At 40.3% G+C, this 12969-nt stretch overlaps 1 protein-coding gene across 1 annotated transcript; it reads left to right on the top strand.

The window, feature by feature from the left end:
• Nucleotides 1-493: 493 nt before the first annotated feature.
• LOC121523978 (major histocompatibility complex class I-related gene protein-like) lies at nucleotides 494-11986 on the top strand. The gene is made up of 6 exons (XM_041809111.1): nucleotides 494-644; nucleotides 1030-1293; nucleotides 3302-3580; nucleotides 3689-3997; nucleotides 6182-6283; nucleotides 10970-11986. Exons 1-6 carry the CDS (start codon nucleotides 596-598, stop codon nucleotides 11512-11514), a joined length of 1548 nt encoding a protein of 515 aa, XP_041665045.1. The 5' UTR covers nucleotides 494-595; the 3' UTR covers nucleotides 11515-11986.
• Nucleotides 11987-12969: the final 983 nt, after the last annotated feature.

Here is a 12969-nt window from a genome sequence, read left to right as displayed (position 1 = left end):
TTAGTAAAAGCTCTTACAGCTAGAGGTCAACTTTCAGCAGTAGTTTCTCTGCTCTGTTTGTGTTAACTGTTATATTCATGAACCAAAGATTGCCCGATCTATTTTATAACGCTGCTTTCTGTGTTATTTTATGACCTTTTTTGATGGCAGTACATATCCGCCACAACCTTTGGAACGTTGATAACACTATTAAAGTTTATAGTGAGTACCTGTCCTGTAGACACACCTTTTAGAGCGAGGAACACGAGTCAGACAGGGACTGCAGCTCTGAAGCCCAGGGTCTACTTAGCTCTGATGTCTTTGCTGCTAGAAGACAATTATCTGCAGTAGTTTTTGTTTTCTATTTGTATTAATAATGGGCTTTTGTATTTATGCTAAAGATTGTACGGTGTATTTTGGAAAGCTGCTCTCTATGGTTATTTGATCACTACAACTTGATGGCAGTTAATCTCAGCCACAACCTTTGAACCAAAATTGATTATACTATGACAGGTGATAGAGAGTACCTGGCCTCTAGACACAGCTTTTAGAGCTAGGGGCACCAGTCAGACAGTGACTGCAGCTCTGAAGCCCAGGGTCTACAAATGGAAACACTATGAGGACTGTTTTTCTGTTGCTTATTTTTTGTCATGTTGCATCTACAGGTAAGACTGTGTTGAAACACTCTCTGTTACTGTAAAACGTCTTGTAGTTAAAACCTGCAGGCTGTTATTTCATTTTGTGAAGCTAAATAATTTGTTAAGTTACAACGGTTCTTGGGAAAAAGCCGTTTTTAAAATCTGGATTTATCCAAACTATTCTTAACAATAGAAGGTGATACACGAGTCTGTCAAAGACTCCATGAAATATGGGCCAACTCAACATGAACTGAAGGAGGCCTCACATTTGTGTTACATAACTAGGCCTTCTGAGAGTAAATACATGTAATCGATAAATGATATGGTTATTACATTTTGTTGTTACACTTGAAGAAACCTCCATAGAAAGTAAAAGAGAAATATTCGAGCTGAAAGTGTCTTTTTCTTACAGTGAAACACTCCCTGGAATATCTTTTCACCTCCTCCAATGGACTCTGGGAATTTCCAGAGTTTGTTGGTGCTCTGATGGTTGATGGAGTTCAGCTCTCATACTGGGACAGCAACAGGAAGACAGTGAAGACAGATGACTGGATGACAGAATTCATGAGAGACAACCCAGATCACCTGCAGTGGTATTCAAGGGAGTGTTTGAAGAATCAGTATGACTTCAGATCTCTCATGGGCGACATCAGGCAGCACTTAAATCAAAGTGAAGGTACTTTATGTTTATAATCTTTAAAAGGTTTTCATTTTTGTTTTAATTTCTCTAGATTTACAGACCAAAACAAATACTCTCTTTTTTGACACATCCTTTATCCTTCTGATCCCCCCCATCATCCTGCCTCAACACTTCCCCCGCCCTCCTAACCTGTTTCACCAGCAAATGTCTGTGACCCTGTTTACACCCTGCATTAACATCACTGCTGAGTGATTGAGTGTGTTTTGTGGCTGTGTGTTTGTGTGTAAGCCTGCACATGTACAGTGCTTAACAAATTTATTAGACAACCACCCAAAGTAAGGTTTATGCCACAGCTGCCCTAAATTAACGGCATTGGTAATTACCAAAATCATTTTTTATGTTTCTGCAATGGTTAATACACCAATATGAAGAATTTCTCTAACTGACATGCCATGAATTTTCAAATTTACTGATTTACAAAAAAAACAACGGAACAAGGCTTAAAGGGAAGAACAGCTGCTAAGAAGCCATTATTGAGGCCTGCAAACATCCAGAAAGACCTCAGATTTGCCAGGGAGCACAAACACTGGACTGATGATGACTGGAAGAAGGTACTCTGGACGGACGAGTCAAAGTTTGGACTCTTGGGTCAGCATGGTCGTGTTTATGTCCGCAGAAAAGCTGGAGAACGTTTTGATGCCAGATGCACTGCACCAGCAGTGAAACAGGAGATTCCATTATGGTATGGGGTTCCATTCGTGGATACGGCGTGGGCAAATGAATGAAAATGGACGGTATCATGAACAAGAACGTCTACCACAACATCTTAGTGCTTCATGGAATCCCTTCTGGACTGAATCTGACTGGTCGTGGGTTCATATACCAACAAGACAATGAGCCCAAGCATACTTCAAAGCTGTGCAGAGACTATTTGACCATAACAGATGGACTGGCCACGTCAAAGTCCGGATTTGAATCCTCTTGAACAAATTTGGGATTTAGTAGATTCAAAGATTGATGGCACAAAAGTTTCATCCAAAGCAAGTCTGTGGGAACAACTAGAAACTATTTGGAACTCAAAAACAAAAGAGACTGTGGAAAAGTCCATAAAAACAATGGCAGCAAGAATACAAGCTGTTACCAAGGCCAAAGGAGGCCAAGCATAATAAGAAGTTTGTTGGTTATTTTGTGTGAAAAAGGACTATTTAGTTGTTTCAGTTTGTTATTTGCCAAATGCCAGCTGGTCTAATAAATTTGTTTAGCACTGTATGTAGATCAATGGTGCTCAACGTGGGGTCAGGATCCCCCTTGGGGGTCGCAAGATACTTAGAGGGGGTTAATATCTGATCACTCAGACTGCACATAAAGTGACACAATTAAGGCCAGCACACTAAACTGACCTGATGACTCAACTGGCATTCTTCAACATAATGGAAAAGCAACTTCATGTGTTTGTATAAGCATGTCAAAAGTCCAGCTATCATTGTTAGCACTAGCACAAGTTATGCTATATCCGAGCTAACAGCTGTCTAGGCAGCAGCCAATAGACACACTGGCAAACCCCACCTGTAACGATCTCAGACTCATGGAGAAGCAGACTGGGAGAAGAGCAAAAACCTCTTCTTAAAAGCTTTTAGTGTTGATTTTATGCCTTATGTTGTACAGAAACATGGTCTGGTTCAAGTAAAACTGATGCTACGTTAAAGCTACATCCAAGAGAATCACCACACTGGAGGAAGCCACTGCTTTGAGCACAACTTAACCCCGTCCAGAGATACCACCTTTTCTCTTTTCGATGATGCTGTTTGGCTTGAACAGTCTTTGGTTTGGCACAAATGGTTTTTTAGCTTTTCAACATGGATTTGCCTGATGACAGAGATATCTTTCCACTTGCAGTGTTTCCGATTCCCTTTAATTAAAAATATCTAATTTTAGAAGATGTTTCCTTTGTTGGTTTCTCCACCACTTTGATAAATAAAGGGCATAATGTTAACAGCATACATTGTTGAAATGTAACTTTATTTCTGGTCCTTCTGTCTCTCAGGTGTGCACATTTTACAGATGAGGGGTGGCTGTGAGTGGGATGAGGAGAATGAAGAGACTGCCAGTTTTATGACGTATGGTTATGATGGAGAGGACTTCATGGCACTGGACCCACAACAGCTGACATGGAGGGCTTTAAAACCTGAGGCGCTGTCTACCAAACTCGTATGGGATACTTACAATCATCGATTAGAATACATAAAACGCTTCTACATCAATGACTGCCCCATTCAACTGAAAAAGTATGTGCCCTATGTGAGAAAGCTTATCCAGCGAACAGGTAAATTAGATGACACAATGCACTGATGATTTTTTGTCTCTCAAGACGATTCAAAAGAAAATGATAGAAAATTTACAATATAATAATTGTTCTGTTTCCCTCCTTCAGTGCTTCCCTCAGTGTCTCTCCTCCAGAAGTCTCCCTCCTCTCCAGTCAGCTGCTTTGCCACAGGTTTCTACCCTGACAGAGCTGTGATGTTCTGGAGGAAAGATGGAGAGGAGATTTATAAGGGCATGGAGCACGGAGAGATCCTCCCAAACAATGATCACACCTTCCAGATGAGTGCTGACCTGAACATTTCATCAGTGAAACCTAAAGACTGGAAGAAGTATGACTGTGTGTTTCAGCTCTCTGGAGTAGAGGAGGACATCATCAGCAGACTGGACAAACCATCGCTCACTAATACTGATACCAATAGTAAGACTAGTGTTAGATTTATCTTCAGTCTACTCAACTACTCAAACAGAGAGGTGTCCATTTGAGGCTGGCTCTAAAAAAGACAAAGCAATCCCCATTAGGTCCCATATCAAAAATCAAGTTTCTACAACATGAAATACACGATTTGTGCCAGCTCGAACTATTTCTTTATTAGTTACAAACAAACTGCTTTGTACGTTTTCAACACAACATACAGGCTAGCCAAAGTATTTTCTCGGCCCATTTCTCTGCAAAACTCATTAAACTACGTGAATTAAACGATCCCATCTACAGCCACTATGCCTCAGATCTCTCTGAGCTCGTAAGAACCATGGGGGAAACTTTCACAGAAATCACTGAAGGCTAATGCCACTACTGGGGCTTTTCCAATACGCCTTTTTGCCGCGCCAAGCCAACCCGTGATGATTTGCTTTCCATCACCTGTTTGGCCGTGTCGCGCTCAGATGGCCCTGCAAGCCAGCCCAACCTCCAAGCGTGATGTTTTATTCCGCCACTGCTCCAGCTGTCTATTACTCTGTTACAGCAATAGTCTAACGACAGCACTCACAGCACGACTTAAACATTTATGACACAAGTCCAATGTCCTGATTTTTTCTGCTCATACTACGGTCCGATAGTTGGGTGCGGCTTCCCACACTGATGAGTTGAATCAGAAAGGACCAGGTGCAGATCCAGGATTACAACTTTTTCTGCACCTAATAATAACTAAAGCTTGACCCTTTCCCCTTCTGATAGACAAATAAATATATAGATTTTTTAAAAGATAAAATGCTTGAGATGTTTGAATCATTTAGCCAATGACAGTCCATCTTTAATTACCTCCTCCAAGGAGGTTTTGTGATTGGGAGGGTTTGTTTGTTAGTTTGTTAGCAACATAACTCAAAAACTCTTGGACGGATTTTGAAGAAATTTTCAGGAAATGTCAGAAATGGCGTAAGGAAGAACTGATTAGATTTTGGGAGTGATCCGGATCACCGTCTGGATCCAATAGTAAAGGATTCTTTACTATTGGGAGGAAGGGCTAATGGCAGAGGTCTGCGCTATCTGAGTGCTTTTCTAGTTTATTAACTGGTGCTAGTAAAGAATGCTGTTCTCACCGCCCAATCCAAAAATATGATTGTGTTCATTTTCTGCTCTCTAGAGACCCACAAATCAATGCTGTTCTTTAATGTACATGCGGGAAAGTCCTCTGAATCCTTTTGACGATAAGTGTGAATTACTGTCTACTAATCACAAAAAGACAGAGAGAGAGAGATAGTGCAGAGATGTCTGTCTACAGTTTGATTTTGCTTTAAATCAACTAAAGTAAATCAGATCAGACAGTGTAGAGATATCGAGGAGGGCTCAAAACACTCCGTCATCAGCTCTAGATGTGCTCACAAATGGGTAGCTCGGTTGTGATCAAAAACAACTGAAGTCATTTACGGCCCATTTTTTTGATCAAGTATAACTAACAGTGCTGTTTATACCTTGAATGCTCATAACCAATAAAATTAAAGTAAATTTAAACAAGATTTCAAGTACCTGTATTTAGAATCATGCAGCATGGTGTGATGGTTAATCTGACACGCCAGATGGATTTGTTTCGCACATTCATCAGGTAAACCTTCCATAGACAGCGTTTAGGAAAGGGCAGGAGATTTGAAAAAGAAAAAAAAAAAACTTGGAGGGTGATTGGATTCTGTCTGTCATATCTTTACAGGCCAATCAGAGCAACAAATTACGTGACATAGCTGATACTGAGCTGCGCCCCTAGTGAAGAGTAAATTCCATAGAGAACTACATATCGCAAACCATGGCAACTATAGACATGTCAGTACTCGACTTTTGTCGTCTTTCAAAAGAAAACAATTCACTGCTGTTCTCTGTTCTTCTTTAAACAAAGAAATGTCATCAAGTTCTGATAAAACTGGCGCTTTAGCAGCATTACGCCATAATTGCACTGGCCTCTTGTTGCTGCTTGCTTATGTCACGACTCCGCCGCGCCTGAATGTACTGCCCCACTACCACTAATTGGTCCTGTCACTTTCAGACAGGAGCTTTGCAAGATGGATTCACCACTTCGAAAAATGGAAACGGGCATATCCATCTGCTTTGCAAGGTTATAGATAGGTTATAATGCTGTCGATAAACTCAGTGTTTGAAGAAAACTTTTTTCTTTAGTTGCAGGTTTCGACTACTGGTTGTATGTGTCTCCTGGATTTGCTGCTGTTCTCCTGCTAGTCTGCCTCTTCGGATTTCTCATCTGGAGAAAAAAGAAAAAGGGTGAGGAACACGTCCTTCTTAGCAGCTTCTGATATAAAATTTCACAGTCTTGAACTCAACTACTGGAAATTATGTGTTCCAAATAACTGAATTAATCTGTGATCATACTGTAACCTTCCACCCCAAATCAACTATTCTACATGCATATATTTCATAGCGTACATGGAAATATGATTAAAGGCAGCGCTTCACTTTCTAATGTAGGAGTCAATCTAAGAACAGTACATTTCAGGTTGAAAAAATACAATTTAGAAGATTTTTCACTGCTTTTAAACACAGTGGTCATTTGACCCAAGGACAACAGGAGGGTTGAATCTGAACTACATTTAAATATTGATATCAGTATTGGCTAAAATTACTTTGTAAATATCAATATATCAGATGTCAGCATAAACCTAATATTGTGCTAAAAGAGAAACATTAACGTGTTAAGTAGATATGAGGCTGTGAGGGCGCTCATGCTGCTGTGATTCCAAGTCTCACAAGACAGTACGAGACCAAAGATGGCGGCAACCGGCTGCTCGACGCGACTCAAACTTTCTCCTTGAACTCAAATCTTTTCTTTTTTTTTTTCTCTCTCCGTCCCTACCGTACATTCCCTCTCACAAAACCTGAATATTGACCTGGAGCTCCTTGAGGATTACATTGACGAGTGCTTTTACAGACTTTGCAAAATGGATGAAAACTTACCCAACTACACCTCCACTTCCACCTCCACCTCAGGTAATGAAAAGGAACGATCTTGGCCATTTCCACTCTCCAGCTCAGATTCACCTCCAAACCCCTGCTGCTCCGAGGTAAGCGACATTCTACTATCCATAGAACAAAAACTCACCGGACACGACAATAGAACCGCCCTCATTGAAGTACTGCACCGCGAATTCCAGTCACTCCGCCAGAGCCTTGAATACAGTCGGAAACAAATAGACACTCTCACCACCGAAAACAAATCACTCGAAAAGTCAGTCAATACCCTCACCACCCAGCTCAACTCCATCACCGCCGACAATAAAAGCATGAAAGAAGCCATTCTAGACCTCCAGGCACGCAGCATGCGGGATAATCTTGTTTTCACCGGCATTCCAGAACACCCCACAGACGACCCGGAAAAAACTGTTAAGGACTTCATGATTCTCCAGCTCAAACTCTCCCCCGACACCGTCAAAAACATCACATTCCACCGTGTTCACCGTATGGGTCAGAAAAATGCCAACAACAACCGTCCACGTCCAATTGTTGCAAAATTCGATAATTTCAAACAGAAACAGCAGGTACAACAACAAGGCAGACAGCTCAAAGGAACAGACTATGGACTCAACGACCAGTTTCCAAAAGAAATCATGTTCCGCCGTAAACAACTTCATCCCATCCGCAAACACATGATACAGCAAGGGAAAAAGGCCGTCATCTCCTTTGACAAACTTTACATTGATGGACAGTTATACCGTGATAAGGACAAAACCCCCTGGCTCTTCTAACCCCCCTCATGTTCTCCTGTACTCTCTCTTTACTTCATTAGCTAGACACACACACAGCCCTCTGCTCACCCCTACAAACAGCTCCCCCTCCCCCAACCCGTCCTCTACTCTGATGACAATCATTTACCATACCATTTTTTCTGTGTTTCATGTGTTATTCTCATAGGTAAACTTTGTTATAGTGCAAAAATGTTTACACACACTGAAACACATCCACCCACACCCCTACACACAAACATACATACACACACATACATATACCCCCCCCACACACACGTACATACGTACATACATACATACATACATACATACACACATACATACACACCCCCACACACACCCCTACATACATACACACATACATACACACAAACATACACACATGTTCACACGTACATAGCCTTTCACACCCTCAAATTTAAAGCATCACATCATTATGAGTTCCTGCTTGTCTTTGTCTTGTATTATTTCCACTGTATGTATTGTTTTAATTGCAAATATATTGTCCCTCACTTGTCATGTTCTTTCTTGCATTACTCAATAATATATATATATATATATATATATATATATATGTGTGTGTGTGTGTGTATGTATTTAAGTGAGGTTCTTCGCTCATCTGTAATAAAAAAATGTTTTTTCAGGTCTAAAACAGTTGCTAACTGCATCCTCGCCATGCTTACATGCATAGAGTTGCTTCAGATAAAACACACTTGTAGCCACTGCCTCTCTCTCCTCATGGTACTGATTAATCTGGTGATGACCAAGAACAAGTGTTTCTTATTGAAGTCTTGCAGGGTGGATCTGTCTGATGATTACAGCCATGAAATCTGGCTGATTCATCGACTTTGAAAGTTTAAAGACCCTGTAAAGTGAATCCCAAAATCTGTGTCTTAACACTCTAGAAATGTTGGACCACAGTGGCCTAGGGATCATTTAAAGAATCATAACAGAGATTTGGGACAGAAAACAGACTTTGTCTCTCCTTCTAAGGTCAACAAATGGTCAAGAGGCAGGCTAATGGTGTGAGTGCTTTACTCAATTCAGATTGTAGATTTTTTTTTTTTTATTTGAGAGGATCATATTTCTTCTGAATGGGCGTGGCTTCAGCTCATTTAATAGACACACTCACACCATCCTGGAGCAGATTTTACTGCCTTCATGATTTTGAAGTTTAAATTTATAAACTTAGAGATGTTTTATTTGACCTGGGGGTTTATAACAAAGTGACCTATCATATAACAAACCTAAACATGGATCTGTTTTCATAGAAACAGCTTGTTCTGAGCAGGGCTAAAACAGAGGGGGTTTTTAGACATAGAAACTCCAGTATTGGAGTGTTTTTCAGCAAAAAAAGAAAAAAAAAAGCATAACAGCAGCAAAAATGGTCAAAGAAAGGCAAAAATGGGATAAGGCAGCAAAAAATGCTCTAAGTTGGCGCGCCGGTAGTCGAGTGGTTAAGGCGCATGCCACATACGCAGGCGACCCGGGTTCAAACCCGGCCCATGGCACTATTTCCTGCATGTCTCTCCCCGCTCTCTCCCCTGTTTCCAACTCTATCCCCTGTCCTATCCTATAAAATAAAAAAAAATGTTTTAAGTTTAAAATTGTGGCAGAATAACACCAAAAATCATAATTTAAAGTAGTGAAAAGGGGTTAAAAAGTCACAAAACAGATCAAAAGTGACAAAATTTGGTTGTAAGAGGCTTAAAAAGGGCCAAAAGTGGGAAAATGTTTCAAAAATAGACTAAAAAAGCAAAAAGGGGTAGAAAATTGACAAAAATAAATGGCAAAAAGGGGTTAAAATAGATAAATATAGGACAACAGCAGCAAAAAATGGTCTAAGAATTGTAAAACATGGCAAAGAAATGCCAAAATTTAGCATTAAAGATAGTGAAAATGGGTTAAAATTAGTAGAAATAGAGTAAAACTGGCATTAAGTTGTTTAAGAGGAAACAATGGGTTAAAACAGGGAAGTGTGGCAAAAATGGCCAAGAAAAGCAAAAAAGGGGTAAAAATTGGCATAAAAGCGGTTAAAAAGAGGCTAAATTGATTGAAAGTAGCATTATAGTAACAAAAACTATGAAAAATGGATTAAAGTGTAAAGAACATGGGCTTAAAAAGCAAAAAAAGGGATTATAATCAGTAGGAAAAAGACAGTGAAAAGGGGTTTAAAAAGCTGCAAAAAATAGACAAAAAATGGGATTACAGACACAAATAATGGTCTCAGGAAGTCAGAAGTGACAAAATTGAGTTAAGGGGGCAAAGAAAGGCTAAAGGAATTGTGCAAAGTAGTGAAGGGGTTAAAAAGTAGCAACTAGAGGTTTAAGTGGTTGAATTTGGATGTAAATGGGTTAAAAGTGGAATAATTAAGGCAACAATGGGTTAAGAAAGACAAAGATGGGATAACAGCAGCAAAAAATGTCCTAAAAAACACAAAAAGTGGCAAAAATGGGTTCCAGTGCGGAGACTGGCCAATAATCAGTGTTTACAGCAGTGAAAATGGGTTAGAAAGTATAAAAAACAGGTTCAAAGAGGCAAATGTTGGTTGTAAAAATGATTAAAAGGGGAAAACTGGCAGAGACAGTGATGAAAAGGGGTCTAAAAGCAGCATGAACATCAGTACCCAATAATAGCCTGACACACTTTTCAGCTCCAAAATAAAGAAACTGTTAGCCATGATGCTAGCACCAGTGCTGATGGTCTCACACACACATGCACTGATATCATCAATAAAACTGTTAAGGGCCCATTCTCTGGGTTTTTCAGGAGCCTGGCCAATTCTGTGGGCAGGCCTGTGCGGAGGTACACGACTTCATGTATGTAAAGTAAGGCTCCCCACAGGGGACAAAAAAGGGAAAGCTTTCTAGGGCCTAGTACACAGGGGGCTCATGGGGGTTAGCAAGGACATCAAAAATTGCATAAAAGTTTAATTTATTGTTGCCTTAACAAAATTGTAGCTCATTTAAAAAGTGAAACCCTCACTTTTTAAAATGCTATTGGCCATTTTTCTTATAAAGTTACCAATGTAAGTATGCCTGATGAGCTAAACAAATTGTTTAAGTTGAGCTATTGCTAGTTAGCTCAGTAGGCTGAGCAGGTACCCATAGACAGTTTGTATTTCTCAACACTAGTCTTGGGATTGGCTCCCAGTCTTGGAACTGTTTGATTCATGTCTTCCCTCCATCCTTTCTACTCACCTCAACAGGGATGACGCAGGCATCATCACGGACCGAGCCTCCGTCATCTACTCCCCTTCTCATCCTCGATAACACCTTAATCATCGGAGATTCAATAATAGAGAAGATCCATCTTTCGAAAGCCATCATTAAAGGTTTCTCCGGAGCCACCATCCCCAGGATCCAGGAAGAACTCCTGAAAATTCTCCCCTCACTACCCCCCTCTGTGAGCAGGATTGTGCTTCATGCTGGAACTGATGACACCACCTGCACAGAAGAAATTACAATGAATTTAAACTCGCTTTTTCAAGTTTTAAAGGACACAGGAAAGACTGTTTTTATCTCAGGCCCCATACCCGCACTCAGCGGCAGTGCATGGGTGACGCACGTAAACACCGAGCTCTGCATCGCTTGCACCACCTATAAATTTATTTTTGTAAACAATGTCAATATTTCTTGGGATGAAGGATCTATATTCCTACTTGATGCAGCTAGTCGTGAGAGGTGGGTTTGCCAAATGTTGACTGAAAATATTTTACGTGAGATCTGCTTCTCACAACATCTGACAGTCTGACAGTCTGCACCCATGAGTGCTCCCCAGGTTGCTATAGCACCATGGGTGTAGTCCCCTTCTGGCTGACCGTTCAGGTCGGCCCTACAAATAGGTCTGTCTGTGTTTGACTGACTGACTGACTGACTGAGTGACCTGCTCTACTTTCAGAGCCATATCACACAGAGATGCACTAGGGCTTGGCAATTAATCAAAAATTAAAACGTAATATGGCCAGCTGCAATTTTCAAATTGCAAAAGGTGCAATATTTCTTTGACCTGAAATTTGTGTCAAAATACCAGTTTTAAACTTTTTTCTTTTTTTGGCAGAGATGTTATGCATGATGTATCATGCAACCATTCAGGCGCCATTTATTTAGAAAAGTCTTCCAAAAATCCAACCTTCTTCATTTTTGTACTCTTATAAAATAAAAGAATGACAAAAACCCTTCAATGCAATAACTCATATCCAATTTGCAATACCAGTCAAAATCATCAGAACTAGACACTTTTAAAGAATTGTTCAGCCCTTGTTTAGGAATAAAAGACAGGTACGGAATAATCGCATATCAAATCAAAATTGCAATATTGGGAAAAAAATCACAATTAGATTATTTTCCAAAATCGTACTAGAACTACTAGAACTGGACCATTTTTCTGTATAAGATAAAGGATAAAAACAACCCTAAAAGCTTTTCATGTTGGGAAAGGTGTTTTCACTCTTCTGCAGATCTTTTTGGGCATGAGTGTGTGCTAGTTATGGGGGAAAGGGTTAGTTCTTGTGAGTGGTTGTATACAATGGCTGCTAGTGGAATGATTAGCTCAGAATTAGACAGGCAGTTTTGTCAGAACTGGACAACACTGAAAGCTTTCCATGACAGAAGAGATGTTTTCACTCTTCTCCCACTCTGTCATGGGTTTGCAACTGTTACAGTGGGGGTTTCCGGTGTATCCAGGGGATGCCGCTGCGGTAGCCATTAGCTCGGATGTAGCTGTAGAAAAGCGCCAGTTTAATCGGAACTGGCTTACATTTCTTTTTAAAACAAGATCAAAGGCACCGAAAGCTTGTCTTAGTGCAGAAGTTGTTTCTGTGCGTCTCCTGAGCAGCCTTGGCATCCATTTTACTTGAAAATCCACCATTCATGATCTAAGGCAGCGGTAGACTGCACAAGACAAATAACATAGCACATGTGCACTATGTCAGTTGTAGTTCTGATAGCCCATCATGAATGTGACACAGAATGTTCCTTCAATCACCCTCTGTAGATTTTCTAACAAGCCCTGACCTTCCCAAACACTTTCAATGTGAGTATTACCACGTAAGTGAAACTAGAAATAACACCAAATATTATTATTTATAAATTATATCATATTATTATAAATATTCACTCATCTTCTCTTGTAGACAGTGCTGGACTCAGATGTTGAAGTAATGAATATTTTCACTGTCACTCAAACACTGTAAGAAGGCCCCCTCGC

Source organism: Cheilinus undulatus, linkage group 16 (genome assembly GCF_018320785.1).
Source record: "Cheilinus undulatus linkage group 16, ASM1832078v1, whole genome shotgun sequence".
NCBI lineage: Eukaryota > Metazoa > Chordata > Actinopteri > Labriformes > Labridae > Cheilinus > Cheilinus undulatus.
Note: the sequence above shows the minus strand (reverse complement) of the source record. Positions and strands in the feature narration are given on the sequence as shown.